We start from the raw sequence: 24,425 nt of genomic DNA, 5'->3' as shown, positions 1-24,425 counted from the left end.
CAACTGTTAACCCCACTGAGTATCACACACCACTACCAGTCGATATTTCCACGCGCTCCTGGAAAGCGATTGAGGTCATACTAGTTGCTGCATCGGAATTAGCAACAAGCTTGGCGTGGTATTCTCGAATACCAAGGATCAGGCGTGGTCCCAACACAAATAGCTGCACGATGTCAAAAATCTGAACAAACCCGGAAATAATCTGATTGTCCAGGGGAATGCTCTATAGAAACGATAAATTGTGGTAGCGTGCATAGGCAAGTGTAAGATTGACATACCGCTGAGAATGTTGGAGAGAACACAAGAATGAGATGAAAGCAAGAAACAGCAACGAAGCTAGCACGTCCGACCCATCAGTGGCAAAAAGGGACAATAATCACGATATGAGTGTACCTCGCAAAGTAAAGCGCGTGAGTTTTCATCAACACCATGAAACAGTCCTCGATAATTCCTCCTGCCGAATGTTGTCGCAGTTCACGAATGTGTTTGGCCGCAATCCAGACTGCGAGACATAATGCGATGACCTCCCATGCGGTACCGAGTATCCAAGTAATGGAAGCCAGAAGTGCCATATTATCCGTATCATCGAACTGACACTGATGAGTGCCGGAGAGAATGAGTTCCTCTGGTATTCATCGTTGAGCCCCATGCACATTTTTTTCTCATCCACAATTGAACGTACCCCCTGAAGTATGCGTCGTTGTCATTATGGTGGACACTGCATTGAAAGTGTTGATGGCCAGGAAGGTGACAATGAGAAATATCAGGATCTTTCTGAATCCTTGATACATGGCATGCAACCGCGTGATGATGATAACTCGTGGCATGTTTCAGTCAAATCAATATCGCTGAGGTTTCACAAGTGCAAAGCTCACCCCACAGCATCGCAAATACCACGACACCAGTCCAATCCAATACGACGTAGATAATCCAGCCTAACGAATCCAGTCAGGGATCAGCCTCGGGTAGCACACACTCCGAACAGACTCACATCTGTTGCAGTATAGCGTGACGGTAATTAGTGAGCAAAGAAGTTAGTAAAGAACCACACCCACTGCTATAGGACACCAAGGTCAATTGTAGGGGGATAGTACCAGGCATATGTGCAGAAGACTCACTGTGTCTGTCAGCGAGATGGTCGGAACACTGGCTGAATGCCGTTGGTCAGAAGAAGCGAAGACAGTGAATGTACTAAGGAGACATACTTAGCATGTTCAGCCTGATCATGAGAGATAGACGATTAGCTCAACACCGGTTGTGTAGCCTTCCGAACATACACAGCGTATAAGATTCCGAGGTAACGCGCCTAGGATACTTTCAAGTCAGCACAACATGGCAACCGCGACCAACAAGCTACATACACCAAGATACAGAGCTGTCATTAGGGACCATCGTTGTCTCTGGAATCGAGTGTATTTTCATGTGTGTTCCTCTTACACCAGACACTACTCACCCAGATCAATTCCACCTATAAAGCCATTCTCAGCGAGATGGCTGCTCCGGTCATACCATCGACATACCTCTTGTCCAAATGTGAGTACTGAAAATAATCGTAAGACGTCAGCAGTCTTTTAATGTTATCATGCTCACACCAATCATGCATCGCTGCAACAAAGGCGGCGACTGCGAAGCCACAGCCAAGGTTATATTGTGTCAACTTCAACATCCGACTGCTCTCCACGAACCTGCAAAATAGCTGTCCAAACGATTTGTATTGATGGCCGACCACCAAGCGGGATCATTGGAGACTACGGTCATATTGGTAGAGAATGGGTGTGGGTGAGAGGCGAACTTGGTGGACGTAAGACGATGGAATTCATGCTAGTTATACCACCATCCGGTACGTAGATCAGCGAAACGAGATCGAAAGATGATGATCGTTCCTGCTTTGATTGGTCGAAGTGGATATTTTTGCATAAGGGAAGATAAATCAATCCAGGGGATCATAGTAGATGTTAGTCGTAAAACATTTGTAGGAGCGAAACACTTGAACTCCGCAAAAGGTCAAACAACATCAAGAATTGTTCATGGTCTTGTCGCCTTGTTTCCGATGCTATTCTCGGAATGATTTTGCTACACGTGCATCAATTCATTAATGCAACCAAGTATTACTTCATCTGTTTGATACATACTGATCACGGTGCGACCATCAGAAAGCCTGTCATCTCATCTTTCTTCGCCTCTCTAGCACAGGCCTGGGAAGCATAACAGCTCATCCAAGGTCACTCAACAAATGCACATTGCGTCGGCATGACGCCAGACCAAAAAAAGTCGGCCGTCAAAAATTAATACATTGCAAACTAATCCGCATCTTACCCTAGCTGCCGATACCGCCCTGCGAGCACATTTCGCTATCTCATCTTGTCCTTAGGTCATCTGTTGCTTCATGCGCACCCCCTCGCTATCTGCCTGGAAAATCGAGTTACTGCCATCATCTGGATGCAAGAAATGGTGAGCTCGAAATGTTTAGTTTGTATCGTGGAGTTGGTGCGGTGGTAAGAGGTTTCACCAGAGACGTGAGATTCCGTGATTGATGTATGAAGATACAACAACACCCCTATATCAAGAGAGCGTTGAGAGAGGAGATAAGAGAAATGATGCCCATATGCACAATGGCTGAAGGCGATAATATTCCGTTGGCACACCATCAGAAAGTTGAAGATTTGAAGAAGTTGAGGGAATAACTCACCGGGTCATACAGCTTCCACTGCACACCATCAACGCTAATTCAAATGAAAACCGATCCAAACCGTACCACACTGAATCCATCATGCAGTTGATGCTCTTCTGTTGACTCACACATTCGTAGGGTAGCCTGAGTGGGAATGTGTATTAGAACGCCGTCTATATTTCGCATGAACCAGGTACTATAACGACGCCCGAGACTGCACCGACACCTCAGAACTTCGACTGACGATCAAGATTCGAGATTCGAGGTTTCATGTGGTCTTAGCTTGCATGCTAACCGATTATACAAAGCAGGTTCTATATGGGTTTGTTTGGTGAAAAATAATTAAAAAAAGAAGGGATACTCACTGTGGATGTAGACTTGCTGTGAACAAGCTGTATGATTTCATCAGGTGGCCTTTCTTAGACCTTGAAAAAGTGGGATGCCATGCATCCATGGTTGAGCACCAGTGAAAATTGACAAGAATGAGGTGGGTAAGGACTTGCAAGTAGTACGTACTTCAATTTGGAGGACATCCAGGAAACGGCCAGTCTGGGGCCAGTCTGGGGCAAAAGTCTGGGGCGGAGTCTGGGGCCAAAGTCTGGGGCTGCGGCTGACAGCGGCTGACACGGGCGGAGCTTGATTCGGAGTTCTAATCATATCTGGTCACGTTTGCAATACCATTGTGACCCGCCCTTTGTGACCTCTTGCAGGCCGCACCGTGCGCTCAGTGACATCAGTGCCCATCATGGATGTCGGGCACCTGTTCAATGCAATAAAAAAGCAACCCAGTCTCGCTTGCATTACTTATGTCGACCTTGCCAGTTTCATCCGACGTGCTAGCCTCCTCAAGAATGATATCCTTCAACCCTAACCTCAGCGCATCTCTGTCTCCCATGCACCCGATGTGCTTCCAGACAGTGTTACAATGTTTCTCGCTACGTCACTCGACATGTCATCCGATACAGTCGATAATCTATGGTACATTGTGAAGGATCTCGTCTGGGAACTACCAATGAGTGCTGAGACAAGCGCTGAGGATGAAGTTGCGTTCAAGCTCCATGGTCATAAACTAGGACTTGGTACTGTGCCCACACATCGCATCATGATTGTCATACTAATGTAACTGATAGTGGAACGCACGCTATATCCGCCAGTCAAGACTTGCACGAATCCCGACTGCACCGCATGGCAGCATGGCACACTGCTGAAGAAAGAGGAACAGCGCCGGGTCGTTGTATTTACTCATAGCGAGGGTGCAAGGCCTGGCTGGACCGTGCATGTGAAGTGTCGAGGTATGTTCGTTGCGCTTATGCTCGTATGATAGCTTCACTGACCCTTGATGTCCATGGAGAATGCAACACGAACTACCACTTCAACTACAGCGTCAAGGACCAACTCCGAACCTACTACAACGGTATCCCGCAATACATTCAAGTCTCGGATCACCAATTTGTTGAGCTCAACCTTGCCATGCATTGGATGGACCTCATGCAGATCGCGTAAGTGTCTATTGTTTTCGCCTCTCGTGCAATTATTTACTGATATTATGTTACAGTGTTTCAGCGACGAACTGTGGTCATTTGTATGGTATTGCCCAGACACGTCGCACTCACGATGATGCCAACCACTGGCAATTTGGGAGCGTGATCACGATGGAGCAAGTCTGGGACTGCTTTGTAATACTCGCCCTACTCAACAACCATCAACTACGAGGAGAACGCCTGGTAGTGCCGCATGACGGCAACCAGAAAAATCGCCTTACGGAGGCCATGTATGCGCGCAACGCTCGTATCGTCCTCCAGGGTCAGGAGGAGCTCCCTCACACTTGCTTCGGATGCATGCGGATATTGGAGATGCCAGATGGAATGCTTCGCCACACAGAAGTCATCGTGACTGATGGTGTGACAGTCGGACGGCCATGTTGTGCTGTCGCACGGTGTAAAAATGCTCTCGAGAGCAACCGTCATCATTTCTGCACAGCAGAACATCGCCACCTCGAGTCGGTCTGTGCCGTGGACGGCTGTAGTCAGCCAGTGATGCTGGTTGGTGCTGATGGGAAGACGCACAAATCTTGTGATGATCCGGTTCATCTTCGAATGGAGGCCGCCAATGTTGAATCCTCGCGTAGCGGCAAGAGCAGGACACAGCGCCAGAGACTTGCAAAGTTGAATGATTCTGTCGCTATGCATAATGTTTCACCCCCGATCGTGACTTACGCAGAAGAAGATGTCCCCCTTCAAGATGTCGAAGAATGGTATGAGTACGACAAGGCGTCTGGTGCTGTGCGTTTCCGTCAGGCGCCTACAACTACATCTACTGGAGTCTCGGACGTCAATGGGTGCAGTGCTAAGGATATCCCGTCCAAGATCAAGGCTACATTCCGGCGTCAGCGTACTAACAATGAACAGCTCATTGTTCGTCCCTGTGGCATTATCTCTGGTCGTGGTACAATGTACCACCATGATGCTGTCTCGAATGTGCTGGTAAGTTTTTTTTTCTGTCGGAAGGACTATGCTAACTTATTTCCTCAAGATTATGGTCGAGAAAATGTTCTCCCTCCCACGCGCACGTAAGCCGCAGCACTTAATCTATGACTCCAATTGCAACGCGTTGCGGGAGGTCGAGAGTCGCAAGATTGTGTTCTTCGAGGGAATGGGAATGTGTGTGGACGCCTTCCATCACAAGACAAAGCACAAGGCCAGTGATGTGTTCTGCCGCGAGCGCTGTGACATGAAGGCCTACCCTGAACTTCTCGACGACGATGGGAAGTATTATTTCAACTCATCAATTGCGGAGCAAACAAATGTTTGGTTTGGCAGTTTTCATAATATTTGTCAAGAGATGACACCAGTTAAGTATGACTTTTTTCTCGATGAAATGATCCTCCGTCGAAACCGTATGACTGTTGCTACCCTTCGCATACAAGGCAAACTTCCTCACCATCCACCTGTTTAGTTAGCTCCCAATATATGATGTTTTTGTTAGTACCAATGCTGGAAACTTTGAGTTCGAGAACACGACGGTCAAGGTAGGTTTTCATACGAATCACATTCATAATAGCTACTTTGCGTTAACAAAGAAAATGTAGCTAGCTACACCTATCCTATACTGTAGGGTGATGATGTTTGGATAGTTTAGTGGGCACTTCACCCACTGAACTATCCGAACATCATCGGCATTCAAGAGCTAGCTACACCTATACTGTAGGGTATTAAAGATGTTTTCTTTGTTGACCGAAGAAAACATCTTTAATACCCTGCGGTATAGGTGTAGCAGGTCTTCAAGCGCCTTCAAAACCACACTGATCCAAAGTTGTTTACGACCCCTTTTTGGAGTAAACAACTTTGGATCAGTGTGGTTTTGACACCTATACTGTAGGGTATTAAAGATGTTTTCTTTGTTGACCGAAGAAAACATCTTTAATACCCTACAGTATAGGTGTGGCTAGCTCTTGAATGCTGATGATGTTCGGATAGTTCAGTGGGTGAAGTGCCCACTAAACTATCCAAACATCATCGGCATTCAAGTTGGATAGAGGAGAAAACTAAGCTTTCTTGAAGTAGTTCTGCACTCACATTGAGAGAAGCTGTTATGGATGTGATTCATATGAATACCTACCTTGACCGTCGTGTTCTCGAACTCACCGGTGGACGAGCGTGATAGAAACGCCCTTGAAGAAATTCTTTAATTGCCTGAACTGCGAGGAATCTGTGATGGCCAGTGGGATATAGACAAAGCAATGAATAGTAAGTGCTACATAAAACAAGTGTATAGAACAAATGTAGATGTTACATTAGACACGTATAGAACAAACCAAGGGACAATACTTTGACACTACTTCCGCCAGCTATGCTTCTTGCTCTCCAGACCCAAGGCAATGCGGCGCGCGGCAAGACAGTTCGACCAAAGGCCATCTTGAGTGCGCCCACTTTGCTTGTGTGCCTTGAGGATGCTCAGTGGCGTCTCGCGCCACGCCTTGCGATTTTCATGATATGTGGCCTTAACAAACGGAGTGTCGCCAAAGATGAGACGAAAAAGCGGCTCCTGGCCATAGTGACGAAACTTCGGGATGTCCATCTGCTGGAAGCCGACGACCATATCAACCGTGTACATTCCATGTGGCCAGACTCGTCGTGGCTTGCCACGATCATATGCTGGGACATGTACAGGAATGACGATTGGGACATGAGGTGGCGCTGGTCGGTGAATGTCCTTGACTGCAACTGATGCAGACGTCGAAGGCACAGACTCAACGGATGAGGAGAATGACGATGTCGTGAGCAGTGGCATTGGTGACATTGAAGTAGCACGACGGGAATCGAAGTCATCCTCTGGTGGTTGACTGGGGAATAGTGGTAGTGTCGGCGACATCGAGTGGGTATCAAAGCCATCTCGTGCCAGTCGCACTCGTGTAGCAGTGTGCATGTCTTGCTCTTGGCCGAGGCTTTGAGCCCAGCGGCACTTTCCCAAGGACACCTTGGGTGTAAGTTGCGTCTCGTTGTCCAGGATCTTGACGTCTGACGATGAAGCAGCGATGGATGCCTGTCGTCGCTTTGTCTTCTTGAGCTTAGGTGTAAGTGGCGTGTCGTCATCGAGAATCTCGATGTCCGATGATGAAGCTGGGGTGGATGTCTGTCGTTGCATCATCTTCCGGCGTATGCTATCACGCTCACCTTTCATATTGAAGCGCATGTGCGAAGGGCGAGTCAACAGTTTGGAGGACTTAAATAAATCATCAAAGCCGCTGCACTCAGTGACACCATGATGTCGTATGAAGACGTGGCAGCCCGAGTCAAGAGTGAAGGGGTGAGCGAGCATTGACGGAATCCAACACATGAAGCTTTCCTCAAAGACATCGATTTTTTCAATATTGCTGCCAAGGGAGTTGACAAGCGCAGGATCGTCTGAGAGCTGATATTGTGGGAAGTATGGGCAGTGAACAGCCCACTGCATCGATACTGGCGTGTTGTCCTACACATCAGCAGTAAGTATTGTGGTGAGAGGGAAACCAAGCAGCAACTCACAGCATCAAACCAGTACAAGACAAAGCGCTGCCTGGAAGCTCATTCCATCTCCTTGCAACGTTCTGACACCCTCTTGCTCTCAATTTCCTCTCACGCACGCGCATTGAGGTCACCTGTCCACATTGGGTCAAGTTGATTGGTTACACGCGGAGGCTTCGACAGCTTATGGACCGGGAAGGCGTGTGGGAACAGATGAGACCGCTGGGATGGCGCGGGTGGTTGTGTGGTGAGCGTGGGCGGTTGTGTGGTGGGCGCAGGTGGTTGTGTGGTGGGCGTGGGTGGTTGTGGTGTCGGCGCGGGTGGTTGCAATGGTGCAGGAGCTATCAAAATATCATGAAATGATGGGAATACAGCAGGGCGTCCAGTGCCAACGGACTGAAGTGCACGTTGAAGTGCTCTCAGCCCGTCATTCATCTGAACTCCATCATCATGCCAGTAGGGCTCAGCAGATAGCGTGAGAGCATCCTCAGCAGGGAGCATAAGAGTGTCCTCCTGATCATAGTCCCAGTTCCACTCCTGCTGCGCGATGGGGGGCTGCTGCTGGTTATCTGTCTCAGTGAGATGCACTGGACATCCTCCCACCTCCTCAATACAATGGGTGAGGCACTTCGCATGCGGGCAACACAACGCACTCGCTCGTTGGCAAAAGGCACCGTTGCATTTGATGCCTCGCTTGCGTGACTTCTTGCCGTTGCCAGTTGAGCCAAGAGGTTGCGTCGAAGGGAACTGAGTGGCGGAAGTAGCACTAGTGCCACCCATAAATGTTGTCCTAGCCAGCCTTGCGCTCGGGAGAGGGTGAAGACAGCGTCGTTGTCGTCGTCTGTCGTATGATACAAGAGTGTGCTCTATGTGCTCCTAGACCCCAAGCCCCGAGACCCTGGAATCTGCCAGTCGAGTCCTTGCCTCCTCTAACTGCGTCATCTGCTCTACTCTCCTATCCTCTGCTATCCCTCATGACCACGTCCTCCTCCTATCCCTGTCTCCCCGGCCTTCACCCGAAGCTCCCCACTACATTTGCCCCCTCTCCAAATGCGTCCCTCCGGGGTCGCGTTCTACTCTAAGCTGGTTTTGCGTCTGTCTCCCGTTCGTCGTCGTCTTCCACATCATCCTCTTCTGACTCTAGATCGTTCTCCGATATTGTTCCTCTCTCCAACTGCGTCTCCAAGGATTCATCTTCTTCGTCTGCACCTTCATCCTGTAGTGCTTCTTGTAGTGCCGCCAACGTGGTACCATTACGTGGGATGAACCTTCGAAGTCTTCGCGCATGAAATAGGCCGTTGATGGGAAAGCCTTCTAAGGAAGTGAGAGTATAGGAGTTGCTAGTCTGAGAGACCACTCGCCTGGGTGCTGACCATTTTGGTACGAGTTTCCTCGAGCTTGCCATTGTCATGTCTGTAGCGTTTGCATAGACCTGGACTAGCTGCCCTGGTTTGAATATAACCTCTCCTGCGCGTGACTGCAGCACTTTCTTATCAAAAACGCTCTTCCGTTTCATTGCGTGCGCTGTTGCGTGGTTTGCGCTGTCCAAGCGCTGTTGGTCCACGTACGCCATATGAACGTTCACCTCCGATATGGTTGGTTCAGCGCTTGCGTCTGTGATTGCTGTAGGGATGGTATTGACCACTAGTCCTAGGAGGAGTTCTTTCGGTGAAAATTTGAATGCTGGGATGATGCGTTCGTTGAGCTGTCGAATCGCCGTATCGAAGTGGTCTGGCCACTTCCACGTCATGTCCTCTGCCTTCGCGTTCTCGTTCTCATCCTCTCCTAATCCCGGACTGCACAATCTCCTTAGTCGTCCTAACAACTTTCCGTTGGCGTTCTCCACTAGACCGTTGATCCATGGTGAGTAGGCTGCTATGACATGGTGTTTTGCGTTATGCGCTGAACACCATGCATGTACATCTCCATTGTCGAAATGCGACCCTCCATCCGTCATGAACATTTTGGGTGCTCTGAAACTGTGCGCGACTGTGTCTAGCCCTGCAATTGTGGTCTTTGCATTGCCGTACGTCTTTAGCTTGAATCCCCAAACATATTGAGAATATGTATCGAGGATAAGCAAGGCATTATGATATCCTCCTTTACTCTTAGGTAACGAGAGGTAGTCCGCGACCAGTAGCTCGAATGGATGTCGTCTTGTGATGGGATACATTAGGGCGTGCAGATGGGTTGATCCGAAATTTTTGCATTGCGGACAGTCGAGGATTGCCGTCATAATGGATCGGTCTAGTGACGGGCTTGCGATTCGATCCATAAGCTGTAGCTTGGTAAGGTCTCTTCCCCAATGCCCGTTGTTAGCATGCTCTTCCTTTGCTAACTCTACTGCTTCCTTCTGCGTGACGCACTCCATTCGCGTTCGTGCTCGAGTAGACTTGCCGTCTGCGATACGCCATAGTCGTCCATCCTCGACTATGTATCCTAACGCTCTGTGTTGCGCTCGTCTGCGTTCTCGCTCTGGTTTGTTGCCATCGAGGTTGAACAATGCCTCTATGATCTCCCGGAAAAGTGGTTCTTCTTTGAATCGGTCACATAATTCTGTCGCTAACGTCTCTGAAGTGGTGTCAGTCTGTTGTACGAGGAATAGGTCATTCACCAGTCCTCGTTCTGCCTCCCAGTCTTCGCTCACTGACCACGCACTACCATCTCCGTCCTTCTGTGGTTGTCCCGATGCCCTTCGACTAAGAGCATCCACTGCCGTGTTGCTTGCACCTGACCGATGTCGTACATCTGCAATTTGGTAAGCTATAATGCCATCTCGCCATCTGGCATGCACTATTGATGGCTTATCATTCAATAATGTATCTCTCAGTGCAATACAATACGTCTCAATTTCGACCGGAAAGCCCCAAATGATCGATCCAAATTGATCGAATGCATATTTCAATGCTGCGAATTCCAACAGGTAGGGCTTGTACCGTTCCTCTGTTGGTGATGTCCATTTTGACGCGAATGCAATTGGGTGAACTCTGGTAGTCATTTCGCCTGACGTTTCTTGAAACGGGAAATGCTGTGCTAAGACTGCTCCGAAGCCATCTTTGCAGCCATCACTGATGACGATAAACGGTGTTCCGTCGAACATGGGTGCTTTGAGTACCGGTTCCGTCAATAGAATTTGCTTGAGCTTTACGAATGCGCGAGTGTGTCGTTGCTCCCAGAAGGTTTCGAGTTTGCGTTCTCTCAAAAACTGTCTATACTTATGTTTCCCTCCTTTCGCACTGATTGGTGGTGCATCCAGGTTGCGCAACATGTCTGTGAGCGGTATTGCGATACGAGTGTAGTCTTTGATTAACGATCTGAAGTATCCTGTCAAGCCTAAAAAGCGCATCAATTCTAATAAATTTGACGGAACTGGCCACTCAGCGACTGCGGCAATCTTCGTTAGATCTGGCCGTATGCCCTCCCGTCCCACTCGTGCTCCCCCGAAAATGACTTCGTTCATGAACAATTGTGTCTTCGTTGGCGATATTGACAAGTTCCGTTCTCGGCACCTGGTGAAAAACATGCATAAGCGATCCAATAATTCACTGAATACGTTTCCCGCCATTGCGCCATCGTCGACGTATAGCTCCATGAGTAGTTTGACTAGGATATCTGACAGAGCCAGTGCTGTAAGGTCGCTGAAGCACGAAGGAGCTCCTTGCACGCCCATTGGCATTCGACGATACGCTTCATATCCTCGCCCTTCCGTGTAGAAGCATAGGTATGGTTGACTGTCTTCCTCTACCGGTATCGCATAGAAGCCGGCTGCAAAATCCAATACGCAAATATATTCGTGCCCTGCTAAACGTTGTTGCTTCGCTGCGATGTCCCCTTGTGGTGTTGGTGCGACTTGAGAGATTTTATTGACATCGTTGAAGTTTTGACAGATACGCCATTTGACCTTTGGCGTATCAATTTCCTTCAATTCTGGTTCTGCTGCTGATGCTGAGTCCATGTCAATATCTAAATCCGGTGGCTCACCGAGTGCGATACATTGCTTATTAACAATCCTCCGTATGTCCTCCATCGAAAGGCTTGTCCCTGAATGCGTTTTTTGTACGAGGACCGTTGATGCGACGGCCTTTACTTCGTCTGATTTGATAAACCTTGTAATTCCTGCTTCCCGCATGTCGTCCAGTACTGGGAACAGGTATTCTCGTTGCAGTTTGGTTAACGGTCGTTGGTGTACCTTCTTCGAGAGCGTAGCGTCTGGTGGAATCTGTAGTCGGAACTTGATGAAATCTACTTGTTTCACCTCTCGTACTGATAGTGCGAAGACGTCTGCGAATTCCGCAATAAGTGCTTGAGTCTGTGCCCGTTGATCTTCTGTGAGGTGTTCTCCATAACGGACCGCGTTCACTATTGCTTCCACTCGTGCTGGCCAGAACGGTCCGTATTCGGTCAACCTAGTAAAGATATCTTTGGGTAGCGTCGAGGTTGATGGGTCTAGTACATCACCTGCTGTAGGTACTTGTTCTATATCTTCCACTTCAAAAACCGATTGAGGAACTGAGTCTGATTGCGTTGCTTGATGAGGGGTGATGGTGAGCTCGTCCGTGTTCCTTTCGCTGATGGGTGCCTGTTGAATTGAAGTGTTAGTTGATGACTCGAGTTTATGTACGTCTATAGGTGATGGTATAGTAGATACATGTAATATATTATTATTGTTATCGTCGTTCTGCTTAAGTATAGACATTGAAGATGGTACGATTTGATTAAAGGTGGTACTGGATGGGAAACGGATAGCTGTAGGTAAGCATGGGAGCGGTAACGGTCGAAATGTGGTGAAGTTCGAGATTCGATGGAAGTCGTTACCATATGGAAGTAGTATGGTGTCACTGCTATAATCGTGTATTGCACGCACTTGCTCTAATAGTGGTTTTCCGATTAGCATGCGCCATGATCCTCCGCTAGGAAATACTTCGACGGTTGTTTGAATATTGATCGGTCCCCAGGAGATTGTTCCTGACCATACACTGGTTGACGATACTAGGGAGCCATCAGCCATACACAGCGTTCTAGAAGATGGACTTAGCGGGGATAATCTTCTTGTGATCCGCTGAAAGGCTGCCGTGTCGATTGCGTTGATCATGGCGCCGTTGTCGACTATGGCTAGGATTCGTATCTTCTCTCCCTGAGGTCCGTGTAGATGAGGTACCGTAAGGAAGGGATTGCTCGTTTGAGTTCTGATTGCTTGCCCTGCGTCATCCAACAAATAAACATCAGTGATAGTATTGCTAGATATAGTGGAGGGTACAACCGAGTGCGCGTTCGTTGATAGATTCTCAGACGATGTTACTACGTCCGTAACTGAAGAAGAAAGATCTGTAGTCAAAGGGTTACTAACTGGTAGCGAGTTAGTTTGCGAGAGATGAGAAGGTAACTTGACAGGCATGGTAGGCGATCTGTTCTGAGTATGTACAATATTGAGCGCTTGTGGCGCTGTAGAGGATGAAAAAATGAAATGTTCTGGCTTCGTCGACATGGGTGATTGGTTGGTGGACGGACTCTGATCTTGTGGGACTACTGCTGGTCCATCGTTTGCAGTGGTCCTCCCTAGTTTTCCGAACTCCACTCATAACCTTGATCCGAAACACCTGCTCCCTCGTATGGTTCTCCCCAACCGAGTTCCTCCTGCGGCGCAATATGGTAGACTGGTGCGGACAGTGTGTTCCCTTGCGGTGGGAAGTAAGGATGATTCAACGTGGTGACGTATTGGACTGGTGTGGGGTATGGAATTCGTGGTGTCTGCTGCTGGGTTGCTCGTCGCAATAGTCCTGCTATGTACTGACGCCATCGAGTCTCATGTGGTCATAGTTGACTCGTAGCCGTGCACTGCGAACTAAGGTGTGTCGGATCCGTGACCATTCCACAACTATAACACTCTCCTGATCCTAACATTGCTGTTCCCGGACGTAGGGGATATGGCCGTTCTAACGATTGAGCACTGTCCATACCATATGCTCTGTGCCATAGGCTGACATCTGCTTCATATTGCCGCATCCCAGGTTCTGTGTTAGGCCTTTGCAGCATCAGAGCCGTCTTTTCTAGAATCTGGGAGCAAGACAGCTGTACTCGTGGGATAAATGTTCCCCTATTGTTGCCATACGTTGGGTATCCACTGCGCACTGGTATTCCTACGTTCATTGATGGTAACATTGCTGGTGCTGTGGTGAATGATGACGGGTTGAGAACATTCGGCATTCGTACTGGTGCAGGGTGGTTCATGGGTGATGCGTGCTGCAGGAATTGTTGTGGAGCGGGCGAGGGAAATGCTATGCTTTGCATCTTGAGTTTGGAGATCTCTACGTCCCTCGCTCGTTCCTTGTCTAAATTCTCACGTCCTCATTTGAGTTTGATGTTCGGCACGTCCTGTATGTCTTCCACGAACTCGTCCCATGAGTTGTAGACGCACTTGAGATGGTCTTTCAACAGGTCCGGGATGCCTTCTAATGCATACTCAATCATTGCACCATCCACATCACCCATTCCCAGTGCCAATCGCGAGATGTTGACCGCCCAGGTTACATGTGCATAGTTACCCGTCCTCCCTTCTTGCGTCCAAACTCCAATTTCGTCTTCTTTCAACACTTGCGCCATGATGCGCTCCTTCTGTTGCGCTCGCGTGAGTTTAGGACGCTTAGGAGGTGGCCAGCGTTTGAAAAATTCAAGTTTGAGGTTGGTGAATGAGCTGAGATGGTGGGACATTAAGTTATGGTACCATTCTTCTGCAACTTCTCCTGGTGTCAGCTGCATGCCGAACCGTTGAACGCGCTGTGCATCTGTCCAAGATATAGGGAGCGATAGTTCAAATTGAGCGAACCACGCTGATGGGTTCTCGTTCTCCCCATAGTCACCATAGAAGAGTGGTACTGATTTCACAGTGTCTGGTGTACCCATTGTCTGTGTTTTGCCTAAGGCTGCCCGTGGTTTGTTTGATTTCGAGGTTGTTATGAGAGGTGGTTTACGAAGTGCCGATGTCGTCTTTGCTACTGACTTACTTCTCGGTCTAGTAGGTGTAGTCGACGATAACGAGGTTTCAGTAGAATCTGAGGAGGGAATATTGTCTACCGGTGTGAAGTGTGCTGGGTGAAGGCGAAATGCGCCTCCGGTTTCTCCCGATGGTTCGTATTCAACGTAGTGAGGCAGTGGCAGAGAAACGTTACGTCTCCTTGGTGTTGTTGGTGCTCCTTCCAAGGGATTCGTTGGGGAAGAAGTAGGAGGAAGTACTGATAGTGTGCCTCTTCGCTGTAGGCGTCGCAGCCGTGCGCAGTCTTCAATAGAAATTCCACCTGATCCGGGTTCCTGCTTGATTTCGTGGGTCACCTCCCCACTCTCATCACCATATGTCCTAGCCAGCCTTGCGCTCGGGAGAGGGTGAAGACAGTGTCGTCGTCGTCATCTGTCGTATGATACAAGAGTGTGCTCTATGTGCTCCTAGACCCCAAGCCCCGAGACCCCGGAATCTGCCGGTCGAGTCCTTGCCTCCTCTAACTGCATCATCTGCTCTACTCTCCTATCCTCTGCTATCCCTCATGACCACGTCCTCCTCCTATCCCTGTCTCCCCGGCCTTCACCCGAAGCTCCCCACTACAACGTAGAAGGTGCCGGCTGAGAACTGGTGAGACTCGGGGAACGACTTGATGATGGGAGGAGGGCCATGACGTTTGGATGCGATAAAAGTTGAGGGAACCAGTGAAAGAAGGAACATGATTGATGCTGGGAAGAAAGGTTAATGAAGGTCAATAAGTCATGCGGATAACGCACCCTGGCCATGGGCTTCCCCGAGTTCCCATTCGCATCGCTCCGACATATGGTGATTGGAACTGTACCCCCACAGTTCGTGCAATCAGTGACAAGGCTAACTGCAGATTCGCGCAGAGACAATCTGGCCAGAAACGCAACATCTGCCTGTTGCAAGGAAGACATGATAATGAGCGGTGCAGAGGAAGTGAGAGGAGAATATGTGGGCGGGGGCGGATAAGAGACAAGTTGGGCGAGGAGGAAGGACAGGCGGGAGAGATGGGCGATGAGCGACCATGATATAGTCCATTTTGGTCGGAGAACGAACACAGCATGCCAACTGCATGTGGTGGGTAGAGTGGCGGGTGCGTCGGCAGCCATCTACGACAGGCACACTACTGCTGACAGCAGGCGCGATGGCGGGCAGCTTTGGAATTGTCACAAAGCAAACACGTGACAAAAACAATTCAAACTCAGCTCGGGTCAGCCCGGGTCAGCCGCGTTTGCCGAACGCCCCAGACTGTGGCCCCAGACTTTTGACCCCAGACTGGCCCCAGACTGGCCAGATCTCTGACATTCACTCAATTTGGAACACCGGAGATGCTGGCGTACAGTGGCGTACCCAGTCGCGGACCGTGCGAATGCGGTGTAGTCTAGATCTCATATATGACGGCCACGAGTGCCACCCTACTAGGAGCTCCAAAGGTCAATCAATGACCTGAAGAAACTACTTTGCGACGACGACAAAGCTTTAGTTAAACTTAAACATTGAAATAGACTATCCGTTCAACGTTGGTGTAAAGCGCAGGAGAGCGCGTCACAATTGTGTCACGACTCGCTCACGAGTCACGACCAAGACACTAATCGCGTCAAAATAGCTACCAGCGTATCATCAGCTGTAACAAAAATCGTACAAAAGCCTGAGATGTTGCTCATCTCAAATACCTTGCAAGAGAAATCTTCTTGATACTAGCTATACTTATGGCTGAATATACTCCCAATTCCTTCAAAATTCTGCTAGGAAAACTTGTCAAGACTCCCGAGTATTTCACTCCGGAAGACCTTGAACTCTCACTTCATCACCTTTTCACCCCCGATGCTGCCTTTCCCGCACAAACAGGTGCATTCCTTGCTGCCCTCCATATAGGAAGAGTGGAAAGACGTCCAGAATTCCTTGCAGCGGCTGCTAAAGTCCTAAGGGCGCGCGCGTTACAAGCAGCCATCGAGGATAGAGACACGGATTTTGTAGTCGATATCGTTGGAACTGGAGGAGATGGTCACAACACGTTTAACGTTAGCACCACAGCAGCCGTCGTTGCTGCAGGCGCAGGTGCTCGAGTAATCAAGGTAGGATCATTTTGCATCTGCTACGGTAACTTAGCTGATGAGTCAAACAACAAGCATGGAAGCAAGGCTTCTACATCTTCATCTGGTTCAGCAGATCTTCTGCAATCCCTTGATTGTTTATTCACTGCCCCTTCACAAGGCACTTCCTTTCAGATATCTAAGGTGCCGTTCACCTTCATCCTCGCGCCTCATTACCATCCTGCGCTCGCTATGATTGCACCATACCGCAAGTCCTTACCGTTCAGAACGCTCTTCAATGTCCTTGGACCCCTCATAAACCCTGCACGTCCACGAGGCATGGTACTGGGTGTGGCTGAGCGTGAGCTTGGTCCTACCTTCGCTCAGTCCCTACATGAGGGTGGCGTCGAACGCGCTCTCGTGGTATGTGGAGCCGAAGGACTTGATGAGATCAGCTGTGCAGGCAACACACACGCGTGGCAATTAGTGGATGGCAACATTACCGAAACCACGTTGCACCCAGATCTTTTCGGATTGAGCACCCATCCACTTACATCCGTAGCTGGCGGAACGCCAACAGAGAACGCAGAGACATTCAAAGCGCTCCTCAACTCCGGTAATGACATACCAGAGTCATTAAAGCCTGTTCTGCACTTCGTCTTGTTGAATGCATCGGCGCTTCTGGTTGTTGCAGGTTTAGCTTCAGACTTCAAAGAAGGGGTTGCGCTAGCGATGAATAGCATAACTTCGGGGAGCGCATGGGATGCATTTGTAGTGTTTCGAAATGCTAGTAGGGAGGCAGTAAAGGAGACCAACGAAGTCGAAAAAAAGGAAATCTAGATGCATAACCAAGATACCCGCCTGCATACGCATGCCTCGAGTTCTTCATTCATCAACACTAGTGTCATTGGTGTTCAGTTTTTCCTGCCATGTGGCCATATGCTTTCACGTGTATGTATATCACATAGACCATGAATCGCGGGGTGAGCACTCGAGCATACATTCACCGTGCAAGCTTGTCATCGTACTAATCGGAGCTACTTGGTACACCTCGTGATGAGATGCTTATCTTTGGTCGGACTACAATCAGTCGTAGTTGCACACTGGGCGCGTATGAAACGGTCCGAACTCTCTTAGGTAAGTTCTACGCCTGTGAAGGGTCAACGGGATTTCTTTGTTCGAACATTTATACATTTTCACCATCACAGTTCTTTCGGGTCGAAGTCAAAGTCACGGACAAATTATCTCTACACATCGTCAAAAGTGTGTTCACTGCCATCTGCATTGGCTGCCACTTAATTATATACCGCGTTGAAAAGTTCTGTGATTCTATTTGGAGCGATTTGTGTTTGCTCGACTTTTTCGGGCCGCCTTGAGGTATGATTATATTGCGTTGGTTTCATTTCAACGTAGGCAGCTTACATTCGTCGACGGTATTAGCCTGTGAGTCAATTAATCATCATGATTCAAATCCTCCTCCACTCCACAGCCTATTCTACCCCGCTGAGAATAGCACAACAACGGTCTCAGTAATATGATTGAGCATCACGTTGGGCATTTTCTGCCACGTGTTGCTTTAGAAATAATCCGCAACTTCATTAACTGGCATGTTATTCATTATATGACCATTGGACTACAATGCTGCAGCTCCTGTATAAAGCTACTCGATTGTTTCCGATACAAGCGGATTCAAGCTGGTCTGAATAAAATCAAACTATATAGGTGGCACGAAGTTGAGTATTCTTAACTCAAGTCTCAAATATGTTGAGCCTCCCCGTCATACTCTTGAACCTTGCTAGGGCACATAATCAACGGATCGATTCATTAGTAATTTGGGGGTTCAGAATCCAGATCAGCCCACTTTTTCGGCTATACTTTTGTCCTTCACAAAATTGTTGACCTGCAGTAAAAATAACTTTGATTGCGTGAAATAGAAAGTATACAAAATTATTCACGCTAATAGCACCACGCGCCGGATCGCTTGTAGCAGCATCACATGTGGCTGTGTTGACTGTTCTGAGTCTGCTGACACCATCATGCATTCGAATTTTTCATATGTTCATGTTACATAACTTGTCCCCCATGATGCATGTCCATGAGATCTCGGTGGTCCCATGCCGCTCCTGATAATAGCATTATTAGCACGTTTTGTTACTCAAATACCTACACTATGGTCTTTCTCGAACAGGCAGATTTATGTATATTAGTGGTCCGGTCTTACAGAATATTGGTACGTTCCCCCTGCTGCGTGAGCTATGTCCTCTCCCGCTGAAACAATTGTCAGTTCAGCAGCAACTCAGCCTACTCCGTCGTCGCTTGTCCCAGCACAGACGGATTTGACATTCTCGAAAGACTTCGGATGCCTTCCTATTCCGAGACGACTCCGTTATGACCCTGATAAGCCTTTCCACTTCGGAATGTTGCTCAATGTATCTTTTGGCATAGGCAGTACTTTAGGTAAGTCATGACACCAGGACGTTCATAGATGCGCGTTTAACTTCGAGCAGTGTTTGCCAACCTATATTATTGTCAGCCAATTCTAAGTACGTTAGCTTCGCATTTCCTATTTTTTTTTTGGTCTTGACGTATGTCTCCAAGTTCAACTATCGGCTTCTTTCCATGTCACGTATGACGAGGTGGCAAGGTGTGGATAGCCAAAAGTCTAGCTGAGATCCGCGAATCTAACATTCGCACAGGATACCAACCTTAGTTCAAGCTGGGTAAGGTTCTACAATCCTTCCAAATGGCTACTGTTAACAGTGGTCAAGGTTTGGTATTGGCCTCCTATTTATAACACCACTTGGTGACATGCTTCGCCGACGCCAGTTGATATTGCTCTTGGTTGTGTGTTCAACCTCCTTAACAATAGGATTGGCCATTACAAAAAACCTCGTGGTGTTCGAGATAATCTCGTTTCTGATTGGGTTGACATCTGTCGCTCCTCAGATTCTCATGCCCCTAGCTGCTGATCTCGCTCCTCCCGCCCGTCGTGGATCAGCTATCTCAATTGTTCAATCAGGTCTTCTGCTTGGCATCCTCATCGCACGCGCGCTGTCTGGCATAGTGGCCAATTTCGCGAGTTGGCGAATTGTGTACTGTATGTCTATCGGCATCCAGAGTATCGTCTTGGGTGGTGCATACATGTTGCTGCCGGACTATCCAGTGAAGAACCCTGATTTGTCCTACCTCGGGATATTTCGTTCCATGGCGAAATATGTTGTCACTGAACCTCTCGTCGGCCAGATCATGTTAACAAACTGGGCTGCCAGCGCATGCTACACCAATTGGTGGGTCACCCTCACGTTTCTACTCGGTGGACCGCCATATAACTACTCCACGTAAGTGACCCTGTCTTATTATCACTCATTCGCTGATGCCGTTGTGTCAGCATGATTATTGGCTTGTTTGGCCTCGTTGGAATTTTAGCTGTAATTATTGTGCCATTCTTTGGTCGTCTGCTGGATCGGCTTGTGCCATGGTGGTCCGCTGTTGTTGGGACTGTATTTCTTTTGGTGTTTCAAGGAGTACAAACTGGTGCAGGAGGTATAAACATCGCCGCGGTCATCATCTCTTGCTTTGGATTAGACATGTTCCGCCAAATGCAAGCCGTATCATTCTCTACACTAATGTTCAGGTACAATATCATTCATTTTGCAGTTCTGCCATGCTGATTGACGATGAACCAGCATTTCGGAGACCGCGCGCTCACGTTTGAATGCACTGATGTCCATATCAGTGCGTCAATTCACATTTTCTGTTATGGATCAGCTTGATGATTCCACGGACTGTCGCAGGTTTTTCTGGGTCAAATTACAGGGACGTCCGTTGGGTCTGACGTTTTTGTCGGATATGGCTGGCGTGCAAATGCTGCGCTTTTCATGGCCATGATTGTCTTCCAGCTCTCTGTGCTTATCCTTAGAGGTCCCCATTGTCCCAGGAATCGCTGGTTTGGTTATGAAGGCGGGTTTGGATTATGGAAGATGTTGCCATCCAAACAGTCCCAACTAGTCGTGAGCGCCGACCCTGAGAGCACAGGATGCGGTCACTTGGCTGTGGTGTGCAGCGAGAAGGGAGATGTCAAAGGAGGTGCTGAGGAGCTCCACTAAAAATTTCTCGAGCCAAAACTTGATACTTGTACTGAACATATTATATACTGATAGAAGCTTAGAGGCCGCCGCAACATGCAACACTTGATGGATCTGATAATGCATACTACCAGTTCACCGGCTTCATACAGTTGTTCCGTGGCAAATTACTGACGGAAATTTACTCGTTATTGGGTACTATCACTATCACTATCACTCAGGGGGTTTTCGACCCCTTGATTCTCGGCGTATGCGCAGCTCCTCTAACGCAACAGAAACGTGCTGTTTCCGATTTTTAATATGGCAAATTGTTGGAGCCACGGCCCGCGGAACAATCCCTTACTGAAAGCTGCTGTCCATGTGTTTCCGGAATGAGTCATACAGTACACGGACGGTCTCATGATAATGAATGCGCATGTGCGTGGCGTCAGTCGCGGAGGTTTAAACGTTTGTATTCACAAATTGTCACACCTATAACGGCGGCCAACTGCAGTCGTATTTTTGTAAGACTTGCAGGCTGTGGTTTACAAGCACTGACAGGTCATACTTCCAGCTAAGGACGAGCTTCCGAAAATTGTGTGGCCGCCCGATCTAGCCGCTGCGGTGAAAAGGGTTTCGGAATATCAACTCACTGTGACTTCTGCTCAGTGTTATTGACATATGAAAGTCTCCAAATTTGGTCACACGGTACCGGCATCTAGAGTAGTTACTGCAATCGATTGAAGCTCACATCATTGAGAGAATAGTATTTCCAACTTGAAGTGAATTTTGAGTCAGGCCTCAGTATTCAGTACTTGATAAAGCGTAATAGTAGAGTCTTGACGCTGCGGTTTGGTCAACAATTTGTTGCAACATTTAATATTGTTAAGGGGGCAGAGTTAACGTTGTCTTCATTCCGCTGCTTCAAGTTAAATCCGTGAGAGTAAGCGCTTAGCGCTGGCGGCTACCAATGCCAAGGACGGACTTCCGTCTTATTTACGTACGGTGAGTCGCCACCGATCAAAGTCGGAAATATCTGTTGTATAGCACATTGTAGCCAGTTTATAAGCCCAAGGTCGTCATGTGTTTGAAAGGACGGGAAGCTGTTTTCTTTCGTCGATTTCTTGGCCGTTCGCCCTACACCCAAGTGCGTACCTTCTTAGTTTTATATATATATATTCTAAACTCACTTTTGCACCCTATGTGGCTTAGCACTGCGGTATCACTCCCGGTGCTTCGCCTCATCTCGTGTTTCTTGATACTTGTCGCAGTCCTCGTCCGAGTCGTTGCCTACCTTCACGCTGTTCGTGATTGTCGCTGAGACCCATTCTCTTTAATGTCTCCCTCCAGCACTGAGAAGCTAGGGGCACACTGCGAGTCTACCGAAACGGCTGTCAGAAATGTTGCAGCGTCCGCAGAAGAATCGAGTTGGCCCACAAAAGACTTTGGTATTATACCGATTCCGAAAAGGCTCCAATACAATCCCGTGGAACCTTTTCACTTTGGCATCTTGCTCAACGCTTCCTTTGGATTTGCTAGCACATTCAGTACGGATTTCCTGGTAGACAGTGAATGAACGCTAATGGAAAAATAGCTGTCGCTAACTTGTATTATTGTCAACCGCTGTTGAGTGTGTTGTGAAAAGTCGTCGGCTGCGCGTGTCTCTAATCATGAACTTCGTAGTTGAGTTTTCGAAATCATTCGATGTAGCATATGAAGAAGTTTCACGGTGTGTGATTTTGTCCGTTTCAATGAATCTGGGCTAATAGTAAGCATGACTGGTTATCAAGTATCCCCACGCTCATTCAAGCAGGGTAAATAAAACTTATCGGACTCCAATGGAACCTGAACGTTTACGGTTAATTGTTGTTGTTCAGGTATTTAGTGGGATTAGTTCTGATATCCCCTCTCGGTGACCTTGTTCGACGCAGGCAACTGGTGCTACTGCTGGTTGCGACATCTACTGCTTTCACGATCGGTTTGGCCGTGACCAAGATTTTCCGGGTCTTCGAGGTTTTGTCCTTCTTGACCGGCGTTGTAACTGTCACTCCCCAGATCTTGATGCCTCTAGCTGCAGATCTAGCCCCACCTGAACGCAGAGCGTCTGCACTGTCTGTGGTACTCTCGGGTCTCATGCTGGGGATCCTGATCGCTCGTGTCTTGGCTGGCGTCATAGCGAATTTCACAAGCTGGCGTGTGGTCTACTATATGTCAATTGGTGTCCAATTACTCGTTCTCGTTGGCGCTTACCTGATGCTTCCCGACTATCCATCCAAAAACCGTGACATGACCTACTTTCAAATCCTATTTTCGATGGCCAAGTATGCAGTAACAGAGCCACTTGTGATACAGATGGCAATTGTAAATATTGCATCCAACGCATGTTTTACCAGTTTTTGGGTCACTCTCACCTTCCTTCTCGGAGGTCCACCCTATTACTATTCCACGTACGCACATATCCTGACTTTTTACCGCCCGAACTTAAGACCATTTTCAGTCTCATAATTGGTCTCTTTGGTCTCGTTGGCATGCTAGGCGTGCTCGTTGGACCCTTCGCAGGACGCCTCATCGATAGGCTGGTTCCTTGGTATGCAACTTTGGTAGCCACTGGCGTGCTCCTGGTTTCCCAAGCTGTGCAGACTGCGGCAGGTGGGATCAATGTTGCAGCTGTCATTATTGCATGCTTCGGGCTCGATGTTGGGCGCCAGTCCCAGCAAGTGTCCATGACCGCTCGGGTCCTGAGGTCAATATATTGGTTTTTCCGTGAAGGAAACTGCTGTTGACTTACAGTAATCGTACCACAGCATATCTCCCGCAGCTGGTGCGCGCTTAAACGCGATCCTCATTCTATCAGTGAGTTCCGCAGTGAGCTATCAATCGGAGTGTTGTTAAGCAAGACGTCACAGGTGTTCATCGGGCAGGTGATGGGGACGTCTGTTGGCACCCAAGTTTTCGTGCAACACGGATGGAGAGCATGTTCAATATTGATGCTGGCGCTGCATGCCTTCGAAATTCTAGTCTTATTGCTTCGCGGTCCACATTGTTCTCGAAAACGTTGGTTTGGCTATGAAGGGGGATTCGAGGCGCGTCGACGTGTTATCTTGGAGAGGGAGAAACCACCGAGTGGCGAGGATCCAGAGGCGCAGAAGGAGGCACCGATACAAAGTGATGAAGGCTTGCAGTCCGATCCATCGTAGCTACCGAAGTAGAGGATGGAGCGTATGGTTATCGTCACTGAACATTTTTAGCATAGACAATTGGATTATTATTTTTCGAGACTGGCTTACAGTTGCAGATGCCCGTCAAAGCTGGATATGATGTTGAATTCCCCGTAGATGCTTCATGCGTGCGTCGCGGGATATTCCCCAGGTGGACTACCAATCAGAGAAAAAAGCGCAATCGCTGGAACCGATTTGGAGGCGTCAAAGTGCGACATGAGGCAAATCGGGATTTCGTACAAATACTTATCATCGCGGAGCCAAAAAAAACCGGTAGTTCCGAGCTTTGTACAGTTGTGTACAAGAATGGATAAAAGAGTACTAGAATCATTGCAGAAATGCCAAGGCCCGTCTAGCATACTCCACATAGTACTAGTCTGTGGGGCAGGACTTCCTTGTGGCAGAAGAAACCCGATTTAAC

The 24,425-nt window shown here is 48.4% G+C and overlaps 6 protein-coding genes across 6 annotated transcripts; 4 read left to right on the top strand and 2 right to left on the bottom strand.

The window, feature by feature from the left end:
* Window positions 1–22: 22 nt before the first annotated feature.
* On the bottom strand, window positions 23–1,758 carry F5891DRAFT_1194007 (uncharacterized protein; the record flags this gene model as incomplete). Its single annotated transcript, XM_041367867.1, has 12 exons — window positions 23–223; window positions 279–336; window positions 394–625; window positions 683–817; window positions 876–935; window positions 1,206–1,219; window positions 1,278–1,306; window positions 1,362–1,400; window positions 1,454–1,468; window positions 1,521–1,540; window positions 1,591–1,623; window positions 1,686–1,758. 12 exons carry the CDS (start codon window positions 1,756–1,758, stop codon window positions 23–25), a joined length of 909 nt encoding a protein of 302 aa, XP_041221250.1.
* A 1,784-nt stretch (window positions 1,759–3,542) lies between these two features.
* On the top strand, window positions 3,543–4,443 carry F5891DRAFT_896913 (uncharacterized protein; the record flags this gene model as incomplete). Its single annotated transcript, XM_041373382.1, has 4 exons — window positions 3,543–3,750; window positions 3,802–3,963; window positions 4,023–4,170; window positions 4,227–4,443. Coding segments are annotated over 4 exons (735 nt in total), but the record flags the coding sequence as incomplete, so codon positions are not given.
* A 2,062-nt stretch (window positions 4,444–6,505) lies between these two features.
* F5891DRAFT_984108 (uncharacterized protein) lies at window positions 6,506–8,175 on the bottom strand (the record flags this gene model as incomplete). The annotated part of the gene is made up of 4 exons (XM_041377404.1): window positions 6,506–7,290; window positions 7,345–7,642; window positions 7,696–7,726; window positions 7,790–8,175. 4 exons carry the CDS (start codon window positions 8,173–8,175, stop codon window positions 6,506–6,508), a joined length of 1,500 nt encoding a protein of 499 aa, XP_041221248.1.
* Window positions 8,176–16,284: 8,109 nt separating this feature from the next.
* On the top strand, window positions 16,285–17,859 carry F5891DRAFT_1057649 (glycosyl transferase family, a/b domain-containing protein). The gene is made up of 3 exons (XM_041362747.1): window positions 16,285–16,764; window positions 16,819–17,705; window positions 17,784–17,859. The coding sequence occupies exons 1-2, from the start codon at window positions 16,399–16,401 to the stop codon at window positions 17,560–17,562; spliced, it is 1,110 nt and encodes a 369-aa protein (XP_041221247.1). The 5' UTR covers window positions 16,285–16,398; the 3' UTR covers window positions 17,563–17,705; window positions 17,784–17,859.
* Window positions 17,860–18,974: 1,115 nt separating this feature from the next.
* On the top strand, window positions 18,975–20,922 carry F5891DRAFT_1251317 (major facilitator superfamily domain-containing protein; the record flags this gene model as incomplete). Its single annotated transcript, XM_041369899.1, has 8 exons — window positions 18,975–19,179; window positions 19,230–19,265; window positions 19,321–19,366; window positions 19,419–19,442; window positions 19,491–20,060; window positions 20,111–20,356; window positions 20,409–20,457; window positions 20,517–20,922. 8 exons carry the CDS (start codon window positions 18,978–18,980, stop codon window positions 20,826–20,828), a joined length of 1,485 nt encoding a protein of 494 aa, XP_041221246.1. The 3' UTR covers window positions 20,829–20,922.
* Window positions 20,923–22,122: 1,200 nt separating this feature from the next.
* Window positions 22,123–23,983, top strand: F5891DRAFT_959774 (major facilitator superfamily domain-containing protein; the record flags this gene model as incomplete). The annotated part of the gene is made up of 8 exons (XM_041375680.1): window positions 22,123–22,333; window positions 22,381–22,416; window positions 22,470–22,515; window positions 22,577–22,600; window positions 22,664–23,233; window positions 23,284–23,529; window positions 23,591–23,639; window positions 23,693–23,983. The coding sequence occupies 8 exons, from the start codon at window positions 22,123–22,125 to the stop codon at window positions 23,981–23,983; spliced, it is 1,473 nt and encodes a 490-aa protein (XP_041221245.1).
* Between the last annotated feature and the right edge of the window lie 442 nt (window positions 23,984–24,425).

Source organism: Suillus fuscotomentosus (genome assembly GCF_016647785.1).
Source record: "Suillus fuscotomentosus strain FC203 chromosome Unknown F5891scaffold_64, whole genome shotgun sequence".
Taxonomy (NCBI): domain Eukaryota; kingdom Fungi; phylum Basidiomycota; class Agaricomycetes; order Boletales; family Suillaceae; genus Suillus; species Suillus fuscotomentosus.
Note: the sequence above shows the minus strand (reverse complement) of the source record. Positions and strands in the feature narration are given on the sequence as shown.